This window comes from Stylophora pistillata, chromosome 10 (genome assembly GCF_964205215.1).
Source record: "Stylophora pistillata chromosome 10, jaStyPist1.2, whole genome shotgun sequence".
NCBI classification, from domain to species: Eukaryota; Metazoa; Cnidaria; class Anthozoa; order Scleractinia; family Pocilloporidae; genus Stylophora; species Stylophora pistillata.
The window spans coordinates 11,153,734-11,180,466 of record NC_142528.1 but is presented as its reverse complement, the minus strand read 5'-3'; the positions used below and the strand labels follow the sequence as shown (position 1 = coordinate 11,180,466).

The window sequence follows — 26,733 nt, the reverse complement described above, 5'->3', positions numbered from 1 at the left end:
ACTATAGCTAGGCTAGTTGTTCCCTGTTATCTATCTGAGTTCCACCAGTGAGTATAACGATAGAGTATGGACGATATTTCGGACGTTCTCCAGTATGTTAGACACCAGCATGAATCTTGGCTCACCTTTTTTAACAGTAGTGTCGGCGATATTAAGTACAACTCGGATTGGAGACATCTTGACTTTAGCTAACCCAGCATTACTTATGATTAACTGTGGAACAATGATTAGTCCTGGAGTAAATGGGTCAAACGGATTATCAGCAAGCCACTGTGATTCCTCGGGTAACTGCGCACTGTGAGCTGTTCCTCCAAATTCTACTAGGCCATTTCTCTCAATTACAAGCCTCTCTACTCCAGTAATCCGCCCTCTTATGGTTGAGCTCTCCCCGCGAAGGATAACCTCCGTAGGGAAGACAATTTCAGCATAGTCTTCGACGTGAAAGCCACACGGAGCGTCCATGTAAGTGTGAGTTGACTGCACCACAAATACAAATAAGCGCTGTCGAGACACTAGCTTTATAATTCCAGTTTTATCTCCAGTTACTTCGTGTGCTATGACCGTCACATTCCGTGCCGTCTCTGGATGATAGAAGATTACTGTAGAATGACCCTCCACTTGCATCTCATCAAACTCATAAAACACTGTTTGATTTTCCATGATAACCGTCGGCGTAGCGACGTTGTTATTTTCATTGTCAACTTTGACCTTGGAGTGCTCTGGTTTGAAGGTTGTTAAGTTCGTGTCCGGTTTGTACTTGAGGTCGCGGTATTGTGGACCACGACGACTCTCGTATTTGTAAACTGTACCAGCTGCGCCTGCGTTGTCGTTATAGCCAGAAACACTACCCCCAGCGGACCGGAATTTACCTGGAGGGTACCACCAAATGTTTGAATTATAACATTAACACATCTGTGATTCATGCCTAAACAGGCAGACAAAGTCTAAAATATTTAACTTTCAAATCGGCACTTTTAGTCCTCACGGTATCATCGAACGCTTTCCATTAAAAAAAAACCCTTTTTTCACGTTACCATCTTGCCAAAACCAATGCAGCTCCATTTTTTTTCATGTGAAACACACGCAACCCACAATCCCTCTATTCACTCTGAGGAAGGACTAACACTCAAAACGTTCGCTTTTAGAAATTTTTTCGGCGGCCTATTTACATTATCAACCATTTCATAACACCAAATTATCTTAAAACTAATTCTACACTTGTCTACACCATTATCAACTATTTCATAACACCAAATTATCTTAAAACTAATTCAACAGATGTCTACACCTACCACCAAAATTATTCCGGAAGTCGACATGAATGCCGATTCTTCCACCAGCTCCTCCTCCTGCATTTGACTGCGCGTCCCCGCCGTTGACATTAATTTCTCCATGTCCAGTCATATTCGTGGTCTCTATCAGAACACTACCACCACTACCTCCGCCCCCGCTATTGCTACCACTCTGTCCTTTGGATGACAGACGGCCGTCCAGATGAATACGTTTTCCAACTTGCCACCAGAGAGATCCACCGCCTAAATATGTTTGAAAACATCAATATATATTGAGATATCTAAAGTCATAAGCATAAGCGGGAAACGATTGCATTTCAAAATCACGATAACACTACATTGGGGAGGTAGGAGTGCTTTAGACGATCTTTTTCACGTCAGGCTTGGTTTCTGGGCTCTGCCACAAGCATGTAAAGAAGTAAAGTGCTCTGTGCGTGAGTATCATGCACAGAATGATGCACAAATGTCCACCCATTGCCAGTTACCCGGTTCTTTGAACTAGGAACTACAATCAGAGAGTTATACGTATACCCTTGGTCTTGGTTTGATCGTAACCTCGCCAGCGACAGCTGCAGTGGAAACTAAAATGAAGAAAACAACTTATTCCGAGTTCTTTGAACTTGGAACTACGCCCACAGGACGTTAGTCTCCAAACACAAACTCCAAATCACTTGTTAAGATAAACTTAGAACATTTTACCTGCTCCTCCTCCACTCCACTTCCCATGTCCTCCTCCACTACCATAAGAGAGCGGCTTGTACACAGATCCGTAAGCGCCACCCCCGTTGTTATAACTATGAGATCGTCCTCCTTGTCCACCAAAACCACCACCAGATCCTGAATTTGACGAATCACTTAACCCTGCACCGGGACCCGTCGCTGCCTTGTAACCAGCACCATCAAGTACAACTACACCTTTAGTTTCCACATCAGCAAAGGCGGAATAAAATATGCCATGGTTCACTTTCACTGTTCCCTTATGAAGAACTTCAAACACAGACGACGTGACTGACACAACGACATCTTCCACACGCACCAGGTCCAGTAAACCGCCTTGTTTTATTATGATGTGGGCAAAAGAGCTGTTACCAGGTTGGGTGATATCAATGTAAGTGCGGTTCTCCGTTAGGGCCGTTTGTGCCGATGATGCTATCTTAAGGGTGGCTCCGTCTTCAAGGAAAAGAAAGTGCACACCTGTCATCAAACCGTACAGCTCGGACCTAACTCCATGAACATGAAACTCTGCTGGCAGGACGATCTCAGCACCCTTGTCGATACGATAACTACATGGAGCTTCGGTTCTGTTTGTTTCAGATTCGACTATTTCCACATAGATGGTTTGATTAACCCTCAAATGAAACTTTCCAGTCTTGTCCCCAATGAATCTATGTGCTATCACTGTAACGTCCGTCTCGTTTGGATGATAAACGATAAGGCGTGAATACCCTGTGAGTTCAACCTCATCAAACTCATAATTTGTAGTTCCTTCCTCCATAAGGACGGTGGCTTCAGGCACATCATGTCCCTCATTATCTACATGAAGATATGTATGATCTACAGCCAGGAAAGTCGTGTTAGTTTCTTTGCTGTATTTAAGTATTCGGTATTCCAATGGACGAAGATTCTCCTGCTTGTAAACTGTTCCTGCAGGGGCACCATACTGACTTTGTGTTCCAAATCCACCTCTGTCAGTAAATTTTCCGCCAAATGTGTACCTAAAACGACAGTGTATTCCAACGCGACCTCCAGATCCTCCTCCCCCTTGGTTTACAGCATCTCCACCGGTTACAGCAATCTCGCCATGGCCAGTCATGTTTGTTGTTTTAATGAGAATGCTTCCACCACTACCACCACCAGCGTGGCCGCCATTACCTGTACCGCCTCTGGCTGAAATAAATCCGTTAAGTTCTAATCTTTTTCCAACTTCCCAAAGAAGTTGACCGCCTCCAATCCCTCCTGTTCCTCCCCCGTTTCCACCTCCGCTACCTAGTACCAAGGGGCGATAAACTGAACCATAGGCTTGTCCCCCTGATCGAGCCCCTCTCCCTCCATGACCTGCTCCAAGGCCAATGGTACTTAGAGTACTTCCGGCACCGTGTCCCTTTTCAGCCGTATTTCCTCCCTCGTCCAAATTAAAATTACCTTGGCTGTCCAACCAAGCGAATGTTGAAAACACCTCTCCGTGGTTCATGCTAACTTTTCCTTGATACTTTATCTTAAGTTCGTCAACATTTATTCTCAAGAATCCAGTGTTCTTTCGGAACTCGACGTCGCCTCCCTTCTTGACGATAACAATTGCGAAAGAAATATTTCCTGGCTTTGATATTGCAATGTAGTCGCCATTCTCTATCAATGCTGTCTGTGAGGTTGAATAGAAATCAGCTTCAGCACCAAAGGACACAAGTAAATCTCGAACGCCAATGATCATCCCTTCGAAAACTGAACGCGTGCCATGCATTGAAAACTCCGACGGTAAAATAATCTGTCCTCCCACGTCGATCCTATAACTGCAAGGCGCTTCAGTTTTGTTTGTTTTTGACTCAACATACTCCACAAAGATCCTTTGATCACGACGGATGTGGAACTGTCCACTCTTGTCACCTATGAACTTGTGTACAACAGCTGTTACTGTGACGTTTCCAGGATGATAGACCAGAAGGCGTGAGTAACCTGTTAGCTCCATTTCATCGAATTCATAGTAGGTGGTATTTTCTTCCATCAAGAGAGTTGCGCCGGGAACATCATAACCATCATTGTCAATATGTACGTAAGTGTGATCAACTGCTAACATGGTAGTGTTCGTTTCTTTCATGTATTTAAGGTGTCGATATTGAAGAGGTCTGAAATTCTCTTCTTTATAGATTGTTCCGGCTGGTCCACCATACTTTCCTTCCTGGCCTCCATTATCAGTGAACTTTCCTCCATACTTGTATCGCCACCGGCAGTGAATTCCAACTCTCCCACCAGATCCTGCACTTCCCGAACCGGTTCCTGAGCCACCAGGAACAGCAATTTCGCCGTGGCCAGTCATGTTTGTAGTAGTTATCAAAATGCTACCGCCGCTTCCTCCACCAGTATCGATTCCTTCTCCATCAGTTCCCCTTGAGGACAAAAGTCCATTGATCTGAAGTCTTTGACCTACGATCCAGAACAAAGATCCCCCACCAGAGCCACCTATCCCTCGGCCATTACCTCCACCACTGCCATACATCCGTGGGGTGTAGACAGAATCGTATGGGGATCCACCTTCACCATGTTCTGTTTTTCCGCCCTCCCCGCCGTGACCAGCCCCAGAGCCAAAATTATTTTTGGTTGTTCCATGTCCAAAACCTTGTTCAGGGCCAAATCCTGTACCATCCAAAGACAGAATACCTTCGCTCTCTATCCAAGCAAATGCAGAGTAAATATAGCCATGGTTCATAGTCATCAGTCCTTCGTATTTAATCTTGAACTCCGAGCAACGCAAACTGAGAGTGTAGTTGAGAATGCGACTGAAAGTTATTCTTGAATTCCTTTCAACAGTTACAGTAGCAAACGAAAAGTTTCCATTTTCGTCTATCTCTACATAGCGGCGATTCTCCACCCTTGCTGTTTGAGCAGTGGACGAGAACTCAACAAACCCTCCACTTGCAATTATCAAATGTTCAACTCCTGTGATTCGTCCTTCGATAATGCTTCTAGTGCCATAGATGTTAACAATAGCTGGGAAAACTACTTCAGCTCCTTGGTCAATCTTGTAACTACAGGGTGCTGTAGTCTCATTAGTCTCCGACTCCACTACTTCAACATATATGGTTTGGTTGACTCTGACGTGAAATCTTCCTGTACCATCTCCAAGAAAACGGTGTACAATAACGGTGACATTAGGACTCCCTGGTGGATGCCTGACTTGCAAATTAGCATGCCTTGTGAGGAACAACTCGTCTAATTCGTAGAATAAGTGCTCACTCTCCATCATTATTGAAGAGACCTCGGTTTTGCGATCTTCATTATCAACTTCCATGTACCTGTGAGTTGCTGTAATATAAGTTCTATTCGTGCTCTTTTCGTACTTTAAGTCAGCATATTGTGGTCCACGTGCAGTTTCTTCAACGTACACTGTGCCTGCTGCAGCGTAAGTTTTTCCGTCTCCTCCATACGCCTTAAATACTCCAGCATACTTATGACGAAAGCGTACATGCGCCGATATTCTACCACCTGAACCCCCGGACCCACTTGGACCAGAGCCATCTCCTCCCATAACATTAATTTCTCCATAGCCAGTAAAGTTCGTTGTCTCGATTAAGATACTTCCACCACTACCACCGCCAGCGCTTGTTCCAGAACCGTCGCCACCACGTAAAGTAACGAGTCCATCCAGTTCGATCTCCTGTCCAATTCGCCAATGCAGCATACCCCCACCGAATCCACCTTTTCCCTGCCCATTACCTCCACCGCTACCCAGGTGAACTGCTTTGTATATAGAGCCATATGACTCCCCACCGAGCTGCCCTGCCTTGGAAACTCCACCTATACCGCCATGGCCTGCACCAGATCCAATCAAGTTCACTGTATTGCCTTTACCTGAGCCCATTTCAGCTGGATGTCCGGTGAAGTCTAAAACAAGTTTACCTTCACTTTCAACCCAAGCCCAAGAGGAGTCGATCTCTCCATGGTTGATGTTGACTAATCCATGATATTTCAGTCTGAAAATGATTGCAGTAAACACTAAGGTGTTGTTGATCCGCGAAAACTCCAACTTTGAGCCTTTCTGTACGTACACCTCTGCAAAGGTGATGTTGCCTGGTGTGGTTAGGAATCTGAATTTTCTGTCTTCTTTAATACCGGTCTGGGTTGTTGAAGCAAACACAACATTGGCGCCTTCAGCAACGATAAGTCGATGAACACCTATAACCAGTCCGTCAAAGGAACACCTCGTTCCTAAGAGTGTTAAACTCGAAGGAAATACTATCTCGGCGCCTTGGTCAATTTTATAGCTGACAGGAGCGACACTGTAGCCTGACTTGGACTCTACAACTTGAACAAACATCTTCTGACCTTGCCTAAGGTGCACAAGACCAGTTCGGTCCCCAGTGAAGTTGTGGACGACAAAACTTGAGTTGCTGCCGTGTACGTGAAGCAAGCCATGGTTTCTCATCTCCAATTCGTCGACTTCGTAGTATGAGCTGTTTTCGTTGATGATCATTGTCGGAATATCGGGATTCCGATTAAAGTTGTCAACTGTAAGCTTTGTGAATCCCTCGCCAAATACCGTGTGGTTTGCTTCGTTGATAAGCACTGGCCTGTGACTTAGCCCTTGGTTGGTGTCAGTGTAATACACAGTGCCTGCTGCTCCCGCTTTAAAGCCTAGACATTGAGAGAAGCCAGATTATTAAATTTGGTCTCACTGAGCACTGAACGTTACCTTCGACTTTTCATATTCTTTTCTTACACTTCCAACTAACATGGGGTTTAATATCCCATTCACAACTTAACTGAGACTTTTTTATAAAGCACGCGGAGTTTCGTAGCAGTTGCATCCTTGGCTTGTTAACTTCACCTCAAATACTTTTATTCAATCAGTATATGATATGGATCGACTTTTGTATTTGTTCTCCGTTTTAAACATTAACTAAAATGTATCCTATTAAAAAAGAAATGAATTTTCACCATTTTATTCAAAGAAGATAACAAAACAAGCCTCGAAGCCCCTTCATCTTCGCTTAGGCAATTTCAGGTAGAGTTGCTTGACATGTCACGCAACAACATGTCACGCAACATGTCATATTGTTTTTGACGTGATTACGTGAGATGTTTGTTTTGAACTTTCAAGCGATTCTAAAAATTTAATTTGTACCGTGCCCGTGTTTTACGCTTCCAACTAGACTGCCGGGCACGATCTCAAATAGGCTAAATGCCCGGCACAAATTAAAATTTAACAAAATGTCATTGGCAGATTTCGAAGCGCTGCACTTCGTAAATGGCTCTCTTACCCGAGTTCTTTCAAAACGTTTTTTCTGTTAACCAGCAAATCAACATGGAGATTAGTCAACATGTTCCCCTAAGCTATATTATAACATAACCAAAGTAAAGCGCGTGCTCTGATTGGTCAATTTAGCGTCCCCCATTTGCCCATGGGTGTACGCTGCTGACGTGAGCAAATGCAAAGACTATTTTTCCGCGCGCGTTTGTTTTTTCTGGTCGCGTAAGATTTATTAAATAAAGGGAACTCTTTAGCTACAATGTATCAATGTTATGTTATAAAACAAATGGTAAACACCACAGCGTACACTATTGAGTTATGGATGCCCTTGGGAGGTTTGCTAAGCACTCAAGAAGCTAGAGTCGCTCTTGGCTATCGCCTCGAGCGACTCTTACGCTTCTTTCGTGCTTAGCAACCTCCCGCGTGCACCATAACTCAATAGTGTACGCTGTAGTGTTTACCATTTGTTAACTTTGGTTCACTTGATGCGAAGCCCTCCGACAGTATCGGTCCAGCTTTTACTACAATACCCGTAAAGACCCTCTTACACAGAATAATAGGACAGCTTCACTGAGGTAAAACGGGACAGCATTTTTAAATTTATACTACGTGAAAAACGTTTTCTAGAAATTCGGTGCATTTTTCCGACTGCCGAGTATTTAGTCTATTTAGCCCTCACCCGGCAGTCTGTCAAGTGTCGACAAAAAGCGATTTTGTGTTTCAATAAGCTTTGAAAATATGTCCAAACAACCAAAATCATTTTGGAATCACTTGGGGTATCTAAACAAGCGTCTAATTTTCTAAATAGGTTTATCTGAGGTTTCCTGTATTTTTTTCCTCCATATTTATTGAACTTTACACTGTTGTGACATAAGTGACCCTTACTGTCACACCACAGTGGTCTTACGAAGCCAACAAGACCTCCAAAGCTTTATATAACATGCCTTATGTGTTTTAGTATGGTACATTCAAGCTAGCTTGACTACTGGAGAACCAACGCAACTCTTAGAATCGCTTGGCATTCTAAACAAACATCGAATATACTCAATAGGTTTGTATGAAGTTTTCAGTGGCGTTCTGGGTTAAAATTCCTTAGTGCCGGGCATTTAGTCCATTTGGGTCCATGCCGGTAGTTTCATCAGAAGCGTAGAATTGTGAAGTGTCAACGACCGAGCGCTTTTATAGAATGTACGAGCTCGGAGAATTTATCTGCTGAAGAAAGAAATTAATGTTTTGGGATTGCTTGACATTTCGAAACAAACATCTGATATTCTTAAGAAGTTTGAAGAAACTTTTCAGTGGATATTCTGTGAAAATGTCTGACTTCTGGGCATTTAGTCTTTTAAAGAGAGTGCCCAGCTGCCGGGCACTCAGTAGTCACAGCAAAATTAGTTCCAATTGTCTTTCCACTCATTCGAATGTGTTTACCCGCAATGATGTACCTAGTGCCCAAGTGGGTGAAAAGATAAATGAAAAAAATGACAGGATTTGAAAAATCAAGCAAACCTGTTCCACCGAAAGCTGTATATTGTCCAGCGTATTCTCGTAGCCAGGCAACGTGTGCTGCAATACGGCCACCTGCCCCACCACCTCCATTTCCGTCTCCACTTCCGCCATTCGCAATTACCAACCCATGTCCAGAAAAAAGAACAGTTTTGATTAGAATACTGCCTCCACTGCCGCCTCCGCTGTTAGATCTTCCATTGGCACCCTCGCTCTCAATGATGCCATCCAAATGAAGGGAATATCCAACTGTTATCTGAGACAAAAGCAAAGCAAAATATCCAGTGTAGTTTTTTTTTTTTCTAATTCTACCCCTATGTGCCTCGGCAGGATACTTGATGAAACAACCTATATAACTATGTTAAAAAGCAGATTAACAAGTTAGCTATGGGGGGCATGTGTAGGACGATCAAGATTCTTGCTCACCACAAATGGTGTAATGCATTGATTCAAACTTTAACATGGAACAAAAAAGCTATTTGATTTTGCAGATCCGTTACTCATTGCATTAGACTTTTAAACTCAATAAAGAGGAACATTTACCTCAGTCGTGCATCCTCCAGCACCGCCACCGTTTCCACCTCCTCCACTGCCTGGATGCACCGGATACACATAGGAACCATACCCAGATCCCCCATCGACTGTACTTCCTGGGCCCCCCTGCCCACCATGACCTCCACCAGATCCCACATTACTGAAGGTGGATCCAGGACCAAGACCCTCTCCTGCCTTGGGGCCTTTTCCAGATGTCGTGATTCTAGAGCTTCCTTCCATATGGACTTCATTCAGAGCCATATGAATTTTATCTGCCGAAATGACAGCCTTCTGCCGCATGTAGAGTGTGCTGACAACAAATTTCATGCGCTTAGCAAAATGCAGTTCTGATGAGGCTTCCATGATGAAAACTCCAAACTTTAATTGTCCGTCAATCGGTGTCTCAATGTAAACTTTGTCCTTCAGCAAAGCGCTACTAATGTTTTCACCCGCTCGTAGAACTCGATTCTCTGTCAGACTTAGGTTCGATACTCCTGTAATTCGTCCATCAAGCTCAAATGCTGGGTTATTTTTCCCAGCGACATGAAAGTCTGACACTAACATTAATTCCCCGCTGTAATCGACCTTAAAGTTCACGGGAGGGAACGACCTGCGTCTGGTATATTCCTGGTACTCTATGAAGAATGTCTGATTCTCCATAACATGTAATGTAGACGAACCATCACCGAGGACAGTTGTGACAGAAATAGCTGGGCGCTTACTTAGTTTTAAGTCTGCAATCCGGAACACAACCTAGTAACAAAATCCAAAAGATAATGTTCTTCAAAAAAGGCATAATAAAGCAAGTTTTGGCCTAATATTTATCATCAAAGCATCAAATTATAAACTGGTGGAGACCATAATCAACAAATCTAATCTGTCTCAGGGAAAATGAAATATAAGGTAAATCGAGCAACGTACTCCATGAAAACCCAACTGTAGAGTGTACTCGAGCAGGGGAACATTCAATTCATGTCTTACAAATGCATCGAAAAGGAAAGTAACAAAACTAAGAGCTTACGCCTCTTTGTAACATCAGTTCATCAAAGCCAAACTCCGCGTCATTTTCTTCAGTAGCATTCGCCTTCACAGTCTTTGGGTTCACCTCGTCCAAAGTAAAGACCTTTGGTGGATCTGCATTCTGATTGTCGATATACAATCGTTTGAATAACTTATCACCCTGCATCTCTTCTATGTACACAGTTCCTGAACCACCATGTTGGGTCCCAGAAGATACACCACCTAACGCGTAGAGGCCACCTCTGTATTCGTCCTTGATTTTGACATGAACTGCAATTCGTCCTCCTGAACCACTTCCACCTGTAGCGAGGTTGTGAGTATTTCCCACCCCGCCACGGGCAGATATAACACCATGGCCACGAAGATAACCAGTGGTTATCCAGACACTTCCTCCACTTCCGGCACCACTTCCTGTATTTCCACAGACACAATTCATAAGTTGTGGTAGTGCACTCTAACATACTTATACCACCGATACATTTTCCACTATTAAATCCAATTACTCATCGGTTCATCAACTTATCTAATTATTCATTCATTCGTTTTATAAATGGTGCTGGCAAAAACGCGAGTTATAAATGCATCTAATAAAGTAAACGGATACAATTAGAGAGTCTGGTGTCGACGCACCACTGACTACTCAGAACCGCTACTAATGGCCAAACATTTAGATAAGAATGGGTGTTTAGTGTTTTGGTTGAAAATATATCCTCACCGCACACTTTCTGACTTTCATGTGATATTCTCTTTATATCCTTTCTATATGACACAAACCTGAATACGCTGCCGCATTGTCTCCATCTACATTGATAATCCCATCCAAACGGAAGGCAAATCCAACAACTACACGAACACGTCCCCCTCCCCTGCTGCCGGCAGCACTTCCAGTTCTTGTCCCACCTCTAGCACCGGGAAGTACTGGCTCATACACGGAACCCACTTCTTCTCCTCCATTTACATCTTGCCCATCTCCGCCTGGTGTTCCATGCCCCGCACCAGAGCCGCCTAAAGCAGAATCCTTTCCTGATCCATCCGTTTTATTTTCGAATCCCCTTCCAGCGCAGTTAAGGGTAGCATTCGGTTCAAGGTAGACGTCAGTAGCTTCAATTTTAAAGAATTCAGCTTCGAAATATGAACTGAACTTGATATCCTGTTTAAAAAAAAGCAACTGTTTTAAAAGAAACCTACTTTAGTGGCATGCACATCAGAAACTGAGACGAAAAAAGTTCTTCCTTCCACACCATCATCTGTTGCCACTTTTGTCACCTACTGACGCAGTTCTTCAAGAGGGTGGCGGATTTGGGCTTTCTTTAGTTGTAGTTGAACAAATCGTTGTTATAGATATATATAAGTATGCTGCAAGAATATTTCGCTAAGCTAAAACAATGTTCGACTTGCGGAGCGGTAATGATAATAATAATAAGTTGAAAATATTTAAAATCGATTACATTCACAATACAGAACTGTAATGTGAATGTAATCGATTTTAAATCTTTTCAACTTATTATTATTATTATTATTATTATTATTATATATCGTAGCATAATTTACTCAAATTAGCTTGCACACATACCAATAGGCTGACGATGAAGTGTACTCCCATAGGCGGTGGATAATGTATTAAAGTACCACTTCCAAATTCCAGAGTTGAAAAACGGAACGTGCCATAACCATCAATAAAACGATACTTTCCTGCTTTAGTACCAGCAGTGTGAGCATAAAACCCAATCTTAACGGTTCGCCCGTAAGCGACATGGAAGTGCTGCACATCTATAAGACGGCCATTCCATTCAAACGCCACTTCACCCTGTCCAACTACGTGCACTGAGGTTGCCATAATAGCATTGGCCCCCTTGTCAAGTTTGAAGTTTGCAGCAGTCCTGGTGATGGTGTACACTGAGTCTACGAACTCGGCTTTTAAAGTTTGATTCTCGTGTACGTGAATAAGTCCAGTCCGATCACCTTCCACTTTGTGCACAGTCAAGTTCAATGGTTTGCCATCTGGGACTAAATGAATAGCGGCCTTTTGCACAAGATAAAGTTCGTCAAAGGTGTAAGACTTCAAACTTTCGTTTAGGGTGACGTAATGATCCCAAGTTCTACCTCTGTTGTCCAAGCGAAGCTGCGTGTGCGCATACTGATTTCGCGCATCTTTCAGGAACACCGTCCCTGGCCCACCTGAGTACAGAGTTGTCTCTTTCGATGGGTCTCCCGAATTTCCTCCTATGGCAGTGTATTCACCAAGGTACTTACTCTCCGTTGGAGTATCAATAGCGACCCGTCCACCAGACCCACCACCAGAGGTAAGACCATCACCTGCACCACCATTTGAAGTTATGACGCCGTGACCATTGAATCTGCCGCATTTGATCCAGATGCTTCCACCACTTCCACCACCTCCGGCTGATCCACGAGCAGCGTCTTGTCCCTCGTTCGCTATGGTACCATCAAGGTAAAGTTCATCCCCAATATCCATGATGATAAGTCCTCCACCTTTTCCACCATTCTGACTTCCTGGACATCCTGCTGAGCCATAGTGACTAGGCGTAAAGATACTGCCATGGGAATGAAGTTCACTGACGCCACTTTGGCCTAGAGGAAATATAAAAAATCGTAACACCTTCAAAGCTTTCCACACGAATTATTTCCTTTCTCAGATCAAAAAGAGCCTATTGACGTGAGTGAAGGTTTCGATGAAATGCAATTTCAAATCGGCTACAAAACACAAATTTCCACGCAAAGATATGACGAAAGTAAAATCTGGGTACATTTTAAGGTAACTTCACTTGACTAAAACCTACTTTACCTTTTCCACCTTTGCTTCCATAACTTCCACCTGAACCTCTACAGGAACTGGGAAGAACAGAACTGTCGTAACTACTTGGACGATCTTTTCCGGAAGCAGTTATTCTACTTCCGGTTTCAAGGAGAAGTGATGTAACCCCAATGCGATATGTATCTGCCACAATCACGGAGCCGTATTTCATGTGAAGGAGTCCTACTTCACATTGAACTCCTTGCACATCAGGGAAAAATACTTCTGAACCATCTTGGATCTCAAACGTGGCTAACACGAAGGTGCCTACAGCACTCACAGTTAAAGTTTCGTTGTGGTAATCTGCAGAGTGAGCGTGGGATAAGAATCTTGACTTCAAACGCTTGGTAATGAACAGGTGAGTGACATCAATCATTCTTCCATCGATTGTGAAAGAAGAGTCACCAGTTATTTGCCCAGTTCCTTTGGCTCCATCTCCAATAACGTATAATGATGCACCAAAAACCATCTCAGCATGTTCATCGATTTTCAAGTTGACAGCAGGCTTTGACACACTATGTTCCGTAGCAGAAGCCTCCAGATAAAACGTTTGGTTCGCACGAGAATGAAGAAGCCCTGTTCGATCTCCAAACAGTCTCGACATTTTCAAAGTTGTTCTCTCCTGCCTAACCGCCATGTTAACGGCTGCACGTCCAAAGAGGTGAACTTGTGAGAAATCATGATCAGTGAGGTTTGCTTCATCTATGGTGACGGGATCTTCAATGGAACGCATTAGGTTGTCAATACGTAGCTGCTTAAAGGGCCTCTTTGCGCGTATATCCTGCAAAAACACCGTGCCTGGTCCTCCATAAGTCCCCGAGACGGAGCTTCCACCGAAAGCAAGGTAAGTCCCTCTGTAAAGGTTCTCGGTGGCATAAATTGCAATCCTTCCTCCGGAACCGCCTCCGGCATTGGTGCCTCCTCCATTCCCACCATTAGTGTTCATTTCTCCATAACCTTTCAGAATAAAGACATCCCATTAAAAACAACAACATCGTTTGCTGACCGATTGTAGGTCGTTTATATAATCTGTTTAATAAATAAATTTGATATTACCGTGCATCGGTCTAGCAATAGATCACAGCTGATGTCAAAATAAGGTAAGGGAAGAAAAGTGGCACTCAAGGCGCAGCCGAGTGTGTTACTGATGTTCCTCCCAAATTTTGATTTCTCCTAGAATCAGTTTCCGAACAGACACACGGCAACATGGACTCTACTTGTTAACAGGTTATTAATCTTGTTATTGGAGACGTAACCTCTGCGACAGCACTCCGATGGATTGTAAGTATAAACCAACCAAATTCTTGTATAACTCAGCTTATCATATACATGTAGCGTAATATACATACGGACAAAGCGATACTTGGGGTTATATTCTTCCAACAAGATATTTTAAAAATGCGTTTTACATCCGCACTTGTAAATAACTATTACTTTTCTGTTTGTGGGAGAGAGCTTTGCTTGCTGTGTGAGTTTCTATTAAAGGTAAGGGCTTTCAATTTGTAGAAAGTTTTGACCACGAAAGGAGAGATATAAAGTTGTAATTTCCAGAAAAATAATCCAATACGAGCACCAAGCAGAAGTAGTTGAAATAAGGTGGTTGGAAAAGACTTACCAATGAATGACTCTGTGTTGAATAGAAGACTGCCGCCACTTCCCCCACCAGCCCCTCCACCACTTACAGCACTTCCACCCTCAACAGTGATGGTGCCATCATTGATAATGAGTGTGCCCGCCTCAATGTTAACGTATCCACCACCTCTTCCACCAATATGGTTATTTGTTCCTCTTCCACCCCTGCGACCAGACTCTTTCGGTTTGTAAAGAGATCCATGATATAAGCCTCCACTAGCCCCACCATAGCCACTTCCTCCGTTGCTAGCATGTCCTGCCCCAGCTCCCTGTGGAGGCGAGGATACTTCACTGGGCTCAACAGCCAAACGTGCCTTGTTATCACCAGCAACACTGAGCAGTCCCCCAGTTTCTACGTCAAGATTGGAAGTGACAATTTCGAAATAATGAGCCTCCAAGCTTGCATGGAACTTTATGTTTAAGAATCCAGCAAAAATTTTCATCACGATCTCATCCTTCATGGTCACTGAACTGCCGCTAAATAACTTCACATTGGAGAACTTGAAGGTTCCGGGTTGTTCATCGTCCCTGTGTGTTCGTGAGCCTTTTTCCAGGAGGACAACTCTTTTTTGAGTGACATAAAAGTTACGAATGCCATTTAACGTTCCGCTGCATTGTAACGCCACAGCGCCATCGCCAACAATATAAACTGTTGTTGCCATAACAGCCTCAGCCCCACTGTCAATTCTAAAGTTTACAGGGGTCTTAGTAGTTGTCAGCTGTGCCTCTACTACTTCAATTATTGCTTTCTGGCCATTATACAGATGTAGAAGACCTGATCGATCTCCAAAGAGTTTCCCGATACTAAGCGTTGAAGACTGATTCAAGTTTGAATTAGGAGTCATACGTAACGATGCTTTGCGTACCAAGCGAAGCTCGTGAAAGTGGTAGGATGTTTTACTTTCATTAAGAGTAACATAGTTCTGCCAACTTTGCCCTTGGTTATCAACGTGCAGCTGTTCAAAAAATAATTTGTAGCGGACGTCTTTGATGTAAACTGTACCTGCACCACCCGAAGCTCCACTGCTACTAGAAATTCCGCCTAAGGCCTCCAATGTTCCACGGTATGCATACTGAGATTGAAGATGTATCGCCACTCGCCCGCCTGCACCGCATCCACCAGCGCCATTTCCACGCCCACCATTAGCAGAAACTGTGCCCGTGCCAGAGAAAACGCTGCTAGTGATTATGTACACACTGCCACCGCTTCCTCCACCAGCCTGGCTGCTCTGAGATGCAACTCCACCATTAGCTGTTATGGATCCGTCATTTTCTAGAACATCAGTGTCAATTAATATTACTCCACCACCTTTTCCAGCTGATTCACTAGAACTGCCATGACCGCCTGGACTTCCTGGTTGATTTGGCTCATAGATCGTACCATAGGGAATCCCACCAACTAACGAATTATATCCAGTTCCGCCAGTGCTTCCATGCCCACCACCAGAGCCACCACTACCCGAGGAGTGTCCTCTGCCACCAGCATTTAACTCAATATCTATGATATTGTTAGTGGTTAGAATTGCCCCACGACCAATAAGGAGCGACTGGGATTTTATATCAACAAATTTTCCTTGGAGAACCACCCCACTCTTCATATCCAGTTTTCCAACACTGAGTTTAAGATTAAGAGGAGCTCCAAAGTCAGAGCCACTCTTTAGCGTTACACTTGCAAACTGTTGAGTTCCGGGGTCACTCTGAAAGACAAAGTTCTTGTTCTCCATAAGCGTTGTCTGTGATGTGATTCCAAATTTAACAGCACTCCCTGACTCAACAACGAGGTGTCGAACATTTGATAGTTTACCATCCAAGGTAAGTGTTGCACCATCAACAGTTAAGTTCGAAGCCACAACAAGATTAGCACCTTCCTCGACGTAGATGTTGGTTGTCAAGGTTAAGTGACTCTCTTTTGCCTCAATGACTTCTGCGAGAAGAGTCTGGTTTTTTCTTATAGCAATTTCACCAACACCATCGGAGATAAAATTTGTGACCTGGATAGTTTGAAGCTTCCTTTGAAGATTGTATATTTCAAAGCGAGACATTCCATTGAGCCGAAGCTCGTCAAAAAGGAAGTTAACTTTGTCTGCCTCATAAAGCACGGTTTGAGGTTTGTTATCGGCAACTTTCAGGTTATCAATCCATAGGCGTTTACGAAGGATGCGTTTGTTATTATCCTGTAGGTAAAGTGTTCCAGCTGCACCAGCGTCTTTCCCGCTACCACCTTTGGCATTTAAAAGACCTTCAAAACTCATCAACTCTTGCAAGTAGAGAGCAACACGTCCACCACTACCTCCACCTCCGGCACCCTTACCATCACCACCTTCTGCGTTAATAATCCCATTACCCCGTATGTTGTCTGCTGAGATCCAAATGCTACCTCCACTACCACCACCACTATTTAACACAGTTCCACTTTCTCCATTAACCGATATTCTCCCTTCGAGTGTAAGTACCCTAACAACCGTTAAGCGAAGATTACCACCTCCTCTTCCTCCTTTACCATTACTGGAGCTCCCGCCACCACTTCCGGTATTGTTTGGATTAAGTGCAGAACCATACCACGTTCCAAAGTTTCCAGTACTCACTCCACCATAACCACCGTGCCCAGCGCCAGTTCCATCGGACTGATGTAGACCTCCTGCCCCAGGTCCCTTATCACTTTCGTGTCCTTGAGCAGAGAGGTCAACAGTGGCGCCAGAGTGTATGATAACGTCAGAAGCCTTGATGTCAAGCCAGCTGCCCTGCATTGTAGCACCAAAGTTTACCTCAAGCCGTCCGAGAGTGAGGGGGACTTTCTTTAATTGTGCATTTTCAAACGAAAAAAATGCACCATTCTTTATTCGTAGGGATGAAAATCTGTACCCTCCACGGTGGGTAATAAAGGTGTACTTCCCATCAATGAAACGAGCTGTTCGCGCCGAGGCTGATAGAAATACCTTTCTGTTCTCTCCAATAACCATATCCAATATACCTGTCAAAGTACCTCTGAAAACATTATTTCTTCCGAGAAACATTACCTCGTCTGGAATACGAATTTCGCCATTAGCGTCTACAACAAAGCTACAATCAGGCTGCAGATACCTAGAGTTTGGCTCGACAGTGAAAGTGACATTATCTTTGACATATATAACACTGTCTGCGTCTGTAACCAGCTTTCCAACTTCCATATCTTTATCAACGTGTAGCATGACCTGGCCATTCAAGCGGATTTCTTGAAAATTATACGAAGCCACAACTGATTGATTTAGAAAAATTGGTAGAGGTGAGTTTGAAGAAATGCCCCTATTGTCAAGAAATAGTTTCCTATAGCGTAAAACTGTTTTTCCATCTTCAGTGTAAACCGTTCCAGGCGATCCACTTTTAGCTGATGAATTTCCACCACGTGCACTGAAGGAACCACTGAATTTGTTATCACCGGTTATAAGAATAGAAATACGACCTCCCCCACCGGCTCCTGTCACTTGACCGGGTACGTATCCTCCTTCAGCCTCTATTTTACCACGACCACTGAACGTTTCCGAGACAGAAATTTCCACGCTTCCACCACTACCACCGCCTGTTGTAATACTGTTTCCACCCTGGCCATTTGAAGAAATGATACCATTAACAATTAAGACCTTAGCCACTACCGCGATGATACCACCACCACTACCATAGGTACCATCAGGAACTTGTGTTGTACCTCCCCCACTACCGAACTCTGTTGCTTCAAACAATGATCCATATACCACGCAGGTTTCATTGGTACTGCCTCCGCCACACCCTCCATAACCACCTCCTGTTAACAAAGAAGAACTGCCAGCACCAGGACCAACACCTGCGGGGTTACCCAATCCATTTGCTTGCAAAGTTCCACTAAAGGCAATGTTTAATAGTGATGCATCAACTCTAAGGTACCTTCCAGTTATAACCCCACCGAACGCCACATCAACAGAGAGAGACTTAAGTTCAACAGGAGCGTTTCCACCCTCATCAACTTCAATTGTAATGCGTCCTCCACTTGAGACTTTAAGCGAGAGGAACGAGTACTTTCCAGGCGTGTTGGAGTGAGTTCCAATAATTCCACTTTTTGCTATAACCACAGAGGCATCCTGTCCAACAGTAACTTTTTCTCCACCAGTAAGTTTTCCAGCTAAGTACAGAGAAGGCGTGATTGCTGTTCGTGTTATGAAAAGCACTGGATCTAGATTCAATGTTGCTCCCTCATCCACTATCATTGCCCAAGGAAACATGAACGGTCGTGACGAAACAGCCTTGCCAGCCCCCAGGGTTAGCGTTTGATTGTAATGCACATGAAAGCTTCCACTCCCATCACCTACAAGATTCTGAATTGCTATCTTCATTCCCACATTTGGCAATGTTGCTACCTCAAGCCGGGCCCCATTAACGATTTTAAGCAGTCGCATCGTGTAGGAGATTTTCATTTCGTGCATAATAATCGTGTTGGCTTCTGTTTTCCTTTCTCCATTGTCGATTATTGTAGAGTTCTGAGGCAGTCCAACCACATACTCACGGACGAAAATTGTTCCGGCTGCAGCACAAGTGGTCCCACATCCACCATAAGCAGTGAGAGCACCCCTGAAAGACGTCTTGTCTGTAATGTAGAGTGCAATGCGACCACCAGAGCCACCAGCGGAATTACTAAGTCCCTCACCGCCATTTGATAGAATCTCTCCGTGACCAGATAAAGTTTCTGCATGGACCAATATACTACCGCCGCTTGCTCCTCCACTTGAATCACTGGCGCCATTCGCACTCATACTGCCATATAGAGTAAATCCTCCTTTTATGTTTAGGAAAATGATTCCACCACCACGAACATTGTCACCACTGCCATAATGCTCCGGTTTGAATACAGATCCATATGACTCTCCTCCCTGACTTCCTCCACCTCGTCCTCCATGTCCACAGCCACTACCAGAGCCTCTGGCCTTTCCTGGACCACCCAAAACGCCACCTCTGTCAGCAGTTACTCTTGCCTGGTTATCTATAAAAATATCATTACCCGTGATATTAAGAAGTTTCGTATCAGCTGCAGACGTGATTGTTGCTCCCTGGCTAAGATGAATGGAATCAGATCTAAAGGAAACATTTCCTTGAGCAAATGTAAGTTGTGCATTTGTATCCAGTCTCAGTGAGGTAAGATGAAATTGTGCATACGCGAGGCTCTTCCTGATTGAGGCATCAGCATCCACTTGCATCACAGAGTCTTTAAGAAGTCTCAGATTATCCGCTCTTATTTCCCCAGATGAAGTTACATTTAAAGCCTTGCCTTTGCCAAGAGAAGGCCCTCTTGCATCCAAAATACCAGCAATTACCACGGTAGGGGAACCTGGACCTAAAAAGATAGGTTTATTGTAGAAGTATATGGAACCTCCTGCTTGTACTTCAAGGTCACATGAAAATATTCTCGAGGACTTTGGAAAACTCAGAATATCTACTCGGGCGCCACCTGAAATTGTGAGCTTGCCAGTACCATCAGTAACAAAGCTCTTTGCGACTACTAGCTGATTTGTTGCTAGGAATGTACCACGGTTTTCTAAACGGATCTCATCATAGGTGTAAGTAGCTGATGTGTTCGGTAATTGAGCTGGAGGATAGCCAATAACCTTGTTCCAGAAGATGATCGTTTCATATGAAGTTCCTTGTCTTTGGTCACTAACAAAAACGGTTCCAGATGAGCCTGGTCTACGTCCATCTCCACCAGTGGCATCGTAAAGACCACGAAATTCGCTGCGCCCTTTAAGCACCGTTATTCCAATTCTTCCCCCGCCTCCGCCTCCAGCTGGGTAGGCCGCATTTCCACCACGAGCTCTGAATTTACCAGATCCTTTCAGATAATCTGTTACTACTTGGATGCTACCTCCGCTTCCACCACCAGCTCCAAGAGATCCGTCCCCACCATTGGCATCAATAAGCCCATCGTTGGAAAGTTCTCCTACCTTAAGGATTACCACACCACCTCCCAATCCACGATTTTGACTGCTTCCACCACCATTGCTACCATAATCCACAGGAAATGAGATGTTGCCATATAGGGCACTGTTTTTAGAAGCACCTCCTCCGAGACCTCCATAGCTGCCACCATAGTCTGACGATGTCGAGTTGGTATTAATGAGGTTGGACTCTCTTGCAATTAGTTCACCTTTAGAGAAAATGGTTAGCTTGGAAACAGATAAAGTACTGGCATTTCCTTTTCCTGTTCCTGGTTCAATATGCATTGTAGCACTTCCTTGTATTTCCAGAGAATTGTATCTATAGCTTCCTGGTGCTAAGTTGCATGATTGGCCAGGTAAAAGTTTAAAATCGTCATAGTCGCAAGCAATGTAGTAGGTGACGTTGTAGCGTGTCTCGTTCTTAATTACATAAATGGTTTCATTGTGTGATATGGCCACTGAGACGTTTTTGAACACTAGGTAAGACTCATTTCTTTTGTTAAAAATGTGCTTTCCAACACCGCATGGGTTATACAAAGTCTTTGAAGCTACTTCAACAACTTCGTATCCGTGTGGGCAGCCTTGCCTATTGAGAGAGGGTCCATTGGTGAACTCAATTCGTTGACTTGAAGACACAGAAATGCCAGATCCAAGATTCCCGCCAAAGTCTACTTGTAAGACAACCGACTTTATTTTAACCTTGTTTGGTGAAGTTGTTGTAATGCTTCCACCGTCTTTAATTCGCACGGTTGAAATCTGCACTACAGATATTCCCTGGGTAGGAGTTATTCTGAAGCCAGTATGTCCAGGATATTTGAGCACAAGTTTTCCATTATCGTTGACTATTACGTCTGACACACCAATTAAACTGCCGCTAAGGTTTATCTGCGTATCACCGGAAATGAAGAATTTCCCCGGCACAGACAGTGTTGCTCCATCTTCAACTTCCGCGTTAAATTCAAGTTCCATGCTTGGCTTAACTATGCTTGTAACGCCAATATAAACATCATGATTTGGTTTCACGACCAACCACCCTGTTTTGTCACCCTTGATTGTTGTGGTAATCAAAGTCATTGGACTTCCCTGAGAACACGAAATCATTGTCAGGGTGCTCGATTTTAAAAGTTTCACTTCCTCAAAAGTAAAGTCGATCAGTTTCGGATCACAAACAAGTACACTCGGAGATTCAAAAGACAAAACGTCCCTTCCCTCCAAGATCAATACTGAGTCTGAGCCAGATATCTGCCGACGCCTACGCTGGAGATCCTTCTTCGAATAAAGGAAGCCAGAAGCACCGATCTTCTTGCCACCTCCGCCCTGAACCTTGTAAGAAAACCGATGCGACGATGACTTGTAGTAGAGTGTAACAATTCCACCGCTACCTCCCCCACCAGAGGTGACTCCGCCATCACCACCTTGGACTTGGAACGTGCCTGTACCTTCAAGTGTAGTGACTTTGATCAAAATGCTGCCACCTGCACCTCCACCACTTTCGCTGTCTTTGGCATTTTGGCCTCTGAAAAAAAGAGAATAATCGCGCATGGCCAAGATACGTTAAGGACCCTTTATACTACGTGACATCGTTAAGGAAGACACAGTAACACACACTGTACATCTTGAGTATTGTCATAATCTCAGTTTTACTCATGAAAAGGAGGATTACGTTTTGCCTCGGGAACGTCCAAACTATATTTTACATAGCTCATCACAGGAAACTGGACTGAAATAGTTTAATTCTTTCGAAATATACAAAATACATTACAAATCCATACCTGGACGAGATTTCGCCATCAATTTGTAGCGTCCCATCGACCGTCAAATTCAGGGATCCGCCTCCAGATCCACCCATACAACTAAAAGACGAACGCCCAGCATATCCAGCAGATCCAAATGCAACTGGGAGAAAAACTGAATCAAATGGGTCTTGTCGCTTGCTCCCAATTCCAAGCCCTCCGTAGCCTGCATGACTTCCTCCTGACCCAGCATAATAAACGTCAGGTTCTATACATTTCTCTCCTTGGCCGTCCAGGTTTATCTTCGCTGACTCATCGACGGTTACGCTCTTTGCAACAATATCTAACTTTCGTCCATTTAGTGCGCCTCCCGAGTTGATGACTAGAGAGTCAACGCGTAATGAATAATCAGAGTTTGGTGCTACCATATCTAATACCCCTTGGCTCATGATCGTAAGTGTTTGAATCTTAAAGAACATCGCCTGTAGATATCCTGTGCTTAGTGCTCCAGAACCAGCTCCAAATGAGACTGCACACTGCGAGATAGCTAGGTCTTCGACACCAATAAGATACCCAGCATCAAGAGACAGTGAGTTCTTATGCAGCATGACTCTCTCTGGTAACTTAATGTAGCCTGACGGGTAAACCTTCAAATTAACTGGAATGTAGTAGTCCGTGTCTGGCATTACAAGTAGTTGATTAGGTCCAACGTGAACGAAGCCAAAGCTGTTTCCTTCAAACATTCCATAAAACCGTTCAAACGTGTGAAGGCGAATCTTGGTGACGTCAGGTTCGATTGCAAGATGTGCTGATCCACCTAGCTTGACTTCGGTTATTGTGAGGCCCTTGTATACAGTGGTCCCAAGATTTACATCTGGTACAGTAACTGGCACCGATGAATCAATAATGTGGCTCATAGTCAGCCATGTTCTTGCACTATCACTTGTCAAGTCCGAATAATCAGCGATTTCATTTTTCCATGGCTTCTTACCTTCATTGTAAACCTCTAGGATACTCTTACCATTATATTTGATTCTCTTATAAATAGTGCCAGCTGCTCCATTCTCAACAGTAGAAGCTCCCCCATATGCGGATATCTTTCCGGTGAAGAATGTCTGATTATAGTAAACGGCAATTCTTCCACCGCTACCTCCACCACCACCATTGATTCCACCAGCACCACCATTTGCCTCAATTACACCAGAGCCATCAAAATATTCTACTTCAATGAAGACACTTCCTCCACTTCCTCCACCATAATCAGAATTGTTTAAAGCGTCTTTTCCATTAACTGTAATTTCTCCATCATGCACGATCTGTTGAGCGTGTAAGTAGAAAACACCTCCACCAGTTGCTATGTCATCACCACTTCCTCCGCCACCGGAGCTTCCAAACAATTTTGGACTGGTGAAATCTCCATAAAAACCACCGGTTCGATTCTGAGATTGCCCTCTACCTCCCCGACCGCCATGGCCGGCTCCTGAAGATCCTGAATAGTGTGAATACCCAACTCCTGGTCCTGAGCCTGCCACAACAGCCTGTTAGTAACAAAATAGAAGACAATCAAGAAAACTTAGAGAGGAGGCAACCAACAGTGAATTCGACTGTGTATAACGTTGATAAGACGAGGTTTTGTAATTGCTAAGAGCACATTATCCGAAAACAACTATAATAAGTGAGAAAATTACTTTCCAAGAAAAGAAATACGAACGTTGTTTGACGTCCATATGTCCCAAGGCTTGCGTCTTCAAAGAGACGGTAAAGAGTTTCAAAAAGGCTTTAGATGGCAAAAGTGCGTGTACATTTAGGGTCTACCAAAGAGCCGGAGTAGATTCAAAAAGTTTTAAAGCCAGAATGTTATGTCTATTCCCATGACAAACTAATGCAATGTACTGATTCAAATGCCCATCATTTTCAGAACAGAAATATTTGAGTTTCAATATCTTAAGTTGACTTCAGAAAAACACTTAACAGAGTTGAAATAAACTTTCATGACAACGGTTTACCTTATAGTTAAGGTCAATTATTCCTGACTGCTCAATTGTAACTGATTCGGCCACAATTGAAAGGCGGTCTGCGATTAGGACGCCACCACTGCGGATCCACAAGGCTGTGCACTTTATTGAAAGGCCGTCCTTATCGCTTTGTATTTCGATTCTGCCGCCGCCCTGGATCTCGATCACGTCAAATGTTAGGTTCCTGGATATCTGGTTGTTGGGAGCAATCAACTGCCTACGAATAATAACAATGATAATCATTAAATCCATGTGTCCAGGCTTTAAAAAAGCAATTAGTGATCATAATATTGACTGACAGGGTAAAGAAATCTTGGCTAGGCCATCTTATCCGTTTCTTAATGGGGCCTTACAAAAGTACAGGGTAAGTTCTGAGTTGTTATTTGCGCAAGAAATGCTATTCTAATGAAGCAGTAATTGTTGACTAAAAAGTATCCTACCTGAGGATGAGTCTTCCATTATTTCCCACACTGACATTTTGAGCGCCGCTCAAACTTCCAGCAACAATCATCTTGATTCCATCGACGAAAAGGTTACGGGGCAACTTGAGGTCACCCCTTGGATACACATTGACACCCCAAAGCAATTCAGGCTGTTTTCCCTCTTTGTCAGATATTGTCATCTGCATCTCTTGATTAGCTCTGACATGCAGGATTCCTGAGCGATCGCCACGGATACCTCCAATGTTCCAGCGAAAAGGGGAGTCAGCTGGAGTCGTGAGGACAGCTAGTTCTGATTTGCCTCGAATGTCAACCTCGTCAAATGACATTTCAATCGTGTTGGGCTCGGGTGTTAGCCAGGTCCGACCTCCGTCATTTGAGACGTCTGTAATGTCATCTGTTAAAGGCGAACCTATATTGTTGTTGTCAACAATAAGCTGTTTGAAATCCGTGTATTTGTTATGGAGATATAAGGAACCAGCGCCCCCTGCCAATCTGTTACTTGCTCCCCCAAAGACATTTATTTTTCCACTGAATGTACGGTTGTCAAATGCGATAGAGATTCGTCCTCCGCCCCCTCCACCACTTTCCAAAAACAATCCGCTTCCACCTGAGGCTCTGATGACTCCATTTCCTTTGAAAACCTTGGATAGGATCCAGATACTTCCCCCACTTCCCCCTCCGGTAGACTTGTTATGACCATCCTCGCCGTTTGCATCTACTGAACCATCTATGGTAATCGATTGGCTGGTTGCCAACTTAATGACACCACCTCCAACAGCAAACATGCTCCCGCTTCCGTGGGAAAGAGGTCGATAGAGAGAGCCGTATGAGCTGCCTGGGAATGACCCTGTGTAACCAAGACCTCCGCGACCTCCATGACTGGCACCAGCAGAACCTTGAAGTAATTTAATTAAGAAGTCAATGATAAATACTTAAAGAAAAGGTGGGAGAGACTTGATAAAATGTGACGGTAAATATGTAAATGATGGATTCTTTTTTCATGAGGTAATCAGGAATATGACCGTGGGATAAAACGACTCTTCTATCAAGAGAATGAAATACATATCTACAAGAGATTCCATATTGCTGTGCATCTGTTCTGTCATAGATTACAAATGTGACATAATACTGTAAAAAACGCACGCCATCTGGAATCTTTTTTTCCATATGATAAGAAAAAAGCCAAGTGTTACTTATGATGGCGTCATCTATTCGTCTCTCCTGCATTGGCTCATATGTAAGAACCACTCAAATTCGTGCATAATTCAGCATATCATGCAGAATATCATATCTAGTTTCAGATCACTAATTACAAGAAACTGAATGTATTGCCAATTCTCAATAACTATGTGAATAGAAAGCAAAACGCACAACAAAACATGCAAACTGCGTGAGAGGCTTATTTACCTGATGGCGACCCAGGTCCATTTTTTGCATCATGGCCTTGTTTCTCTGCGGTAATGACTCCAGATGCTTCCACTTCAATATCACCTGCACTGATGTCTATCCACTTGCCTTGTATCAAACCTCCTGCCATCACTCTTAAACTTTCATTCAGCAGCAGGGTGACCGTTGGTGAGTCCAAAACAGTATCAGTGGCCGTGACTTTGGCACCATTCATGATTGTCAGTGAGTTTAAGTGGATTGTCTTTTTGCCATAGCCCTCGGTTTGGCCCTGCAAAATAGGTTAGTTTAATGAGGTAACGAAAACTATTTTAGACTTACGGGATATATTTAATTTCTAAGCTTTCTATGATAACATTTGCACTAAATATACCTGCCAGACTGACTGACGGACCGACCGACCGACTGACCAACCAACGGACTGATTGACTGACTGGCTGACTG

At 43.8% G+C, this 26,733-nt stretch overlaps 1 protein-coding gene across 1 annotated transcript in view; it reads right to left on the bottom strand.

Moving 5' to 3' along the window:
• Nucleotides 1–26,733, bottom strand: part of LOC111321626 (uncharacterized) — a 106,809-nt gene that overhangs the window by 30,497 nt on the left and 49,579 nt on the right. The window contains exons 41-54 of the mRNA XM_088736803.1: nucleotides 26,293–26,560; nucleotides 24,883–25,780; nucleotides 24,434–24,659; nucleotides 22,467–23,965; nucleotides 14,742–22,210; nucleotides 13,118–14,083; nucleotides 11,885–12,903; nucleotides 11,086–11,461; nucleotides 10,313–10,722; nucleotides 9,301–10,044; nucleotides 8,761–9,013; nucleotides 1,992–6,638; nucleotides 1,293–1,535; nucleotides 126–869 (exon numbers count right to left, since the gene is read on the bottom strand). Of these exons, the coding sequence (XP_088592929.1) occupies nucleotides 126–869; nucleotides 1,293–1,535; nucleotides 1,992–6,638; nucleotides 8,761–9,013; nucleotides 9,301–10,044; nucleotides 10,313–10,722; nucleotides 11,086–11,461; nucleotides 11,885–12,903; nucleotides 13,118–14,083; nucleotides 14,742–22,210; nucleotides 22,467–23,965; nucleotides 24,434–24,659; nucleotides 24,883–25,780; nucleotides 26,293–26,560 (19,762 nt within the window). The remainder of the gene's footprint in view (nucleotides 1–125; nucleotides 870–1,292; nucleotides 1,536–1,991; nucleotides 6,639–8,760; nucleotides 9,014–9,300; nucleotides 10,045–10,312; nucleotides 10,723–11,085; nucleotides 11,462–11,884; nucleotides 12,904–13,117; nucleotides 14,084–14,741; nucleotides 22,211–22,466; nucleotides 23,966–24,433; nucleotides 24,660–24,882; nucleotides 25,781–26,292; nucleotides 26,561–26,733) is intronic.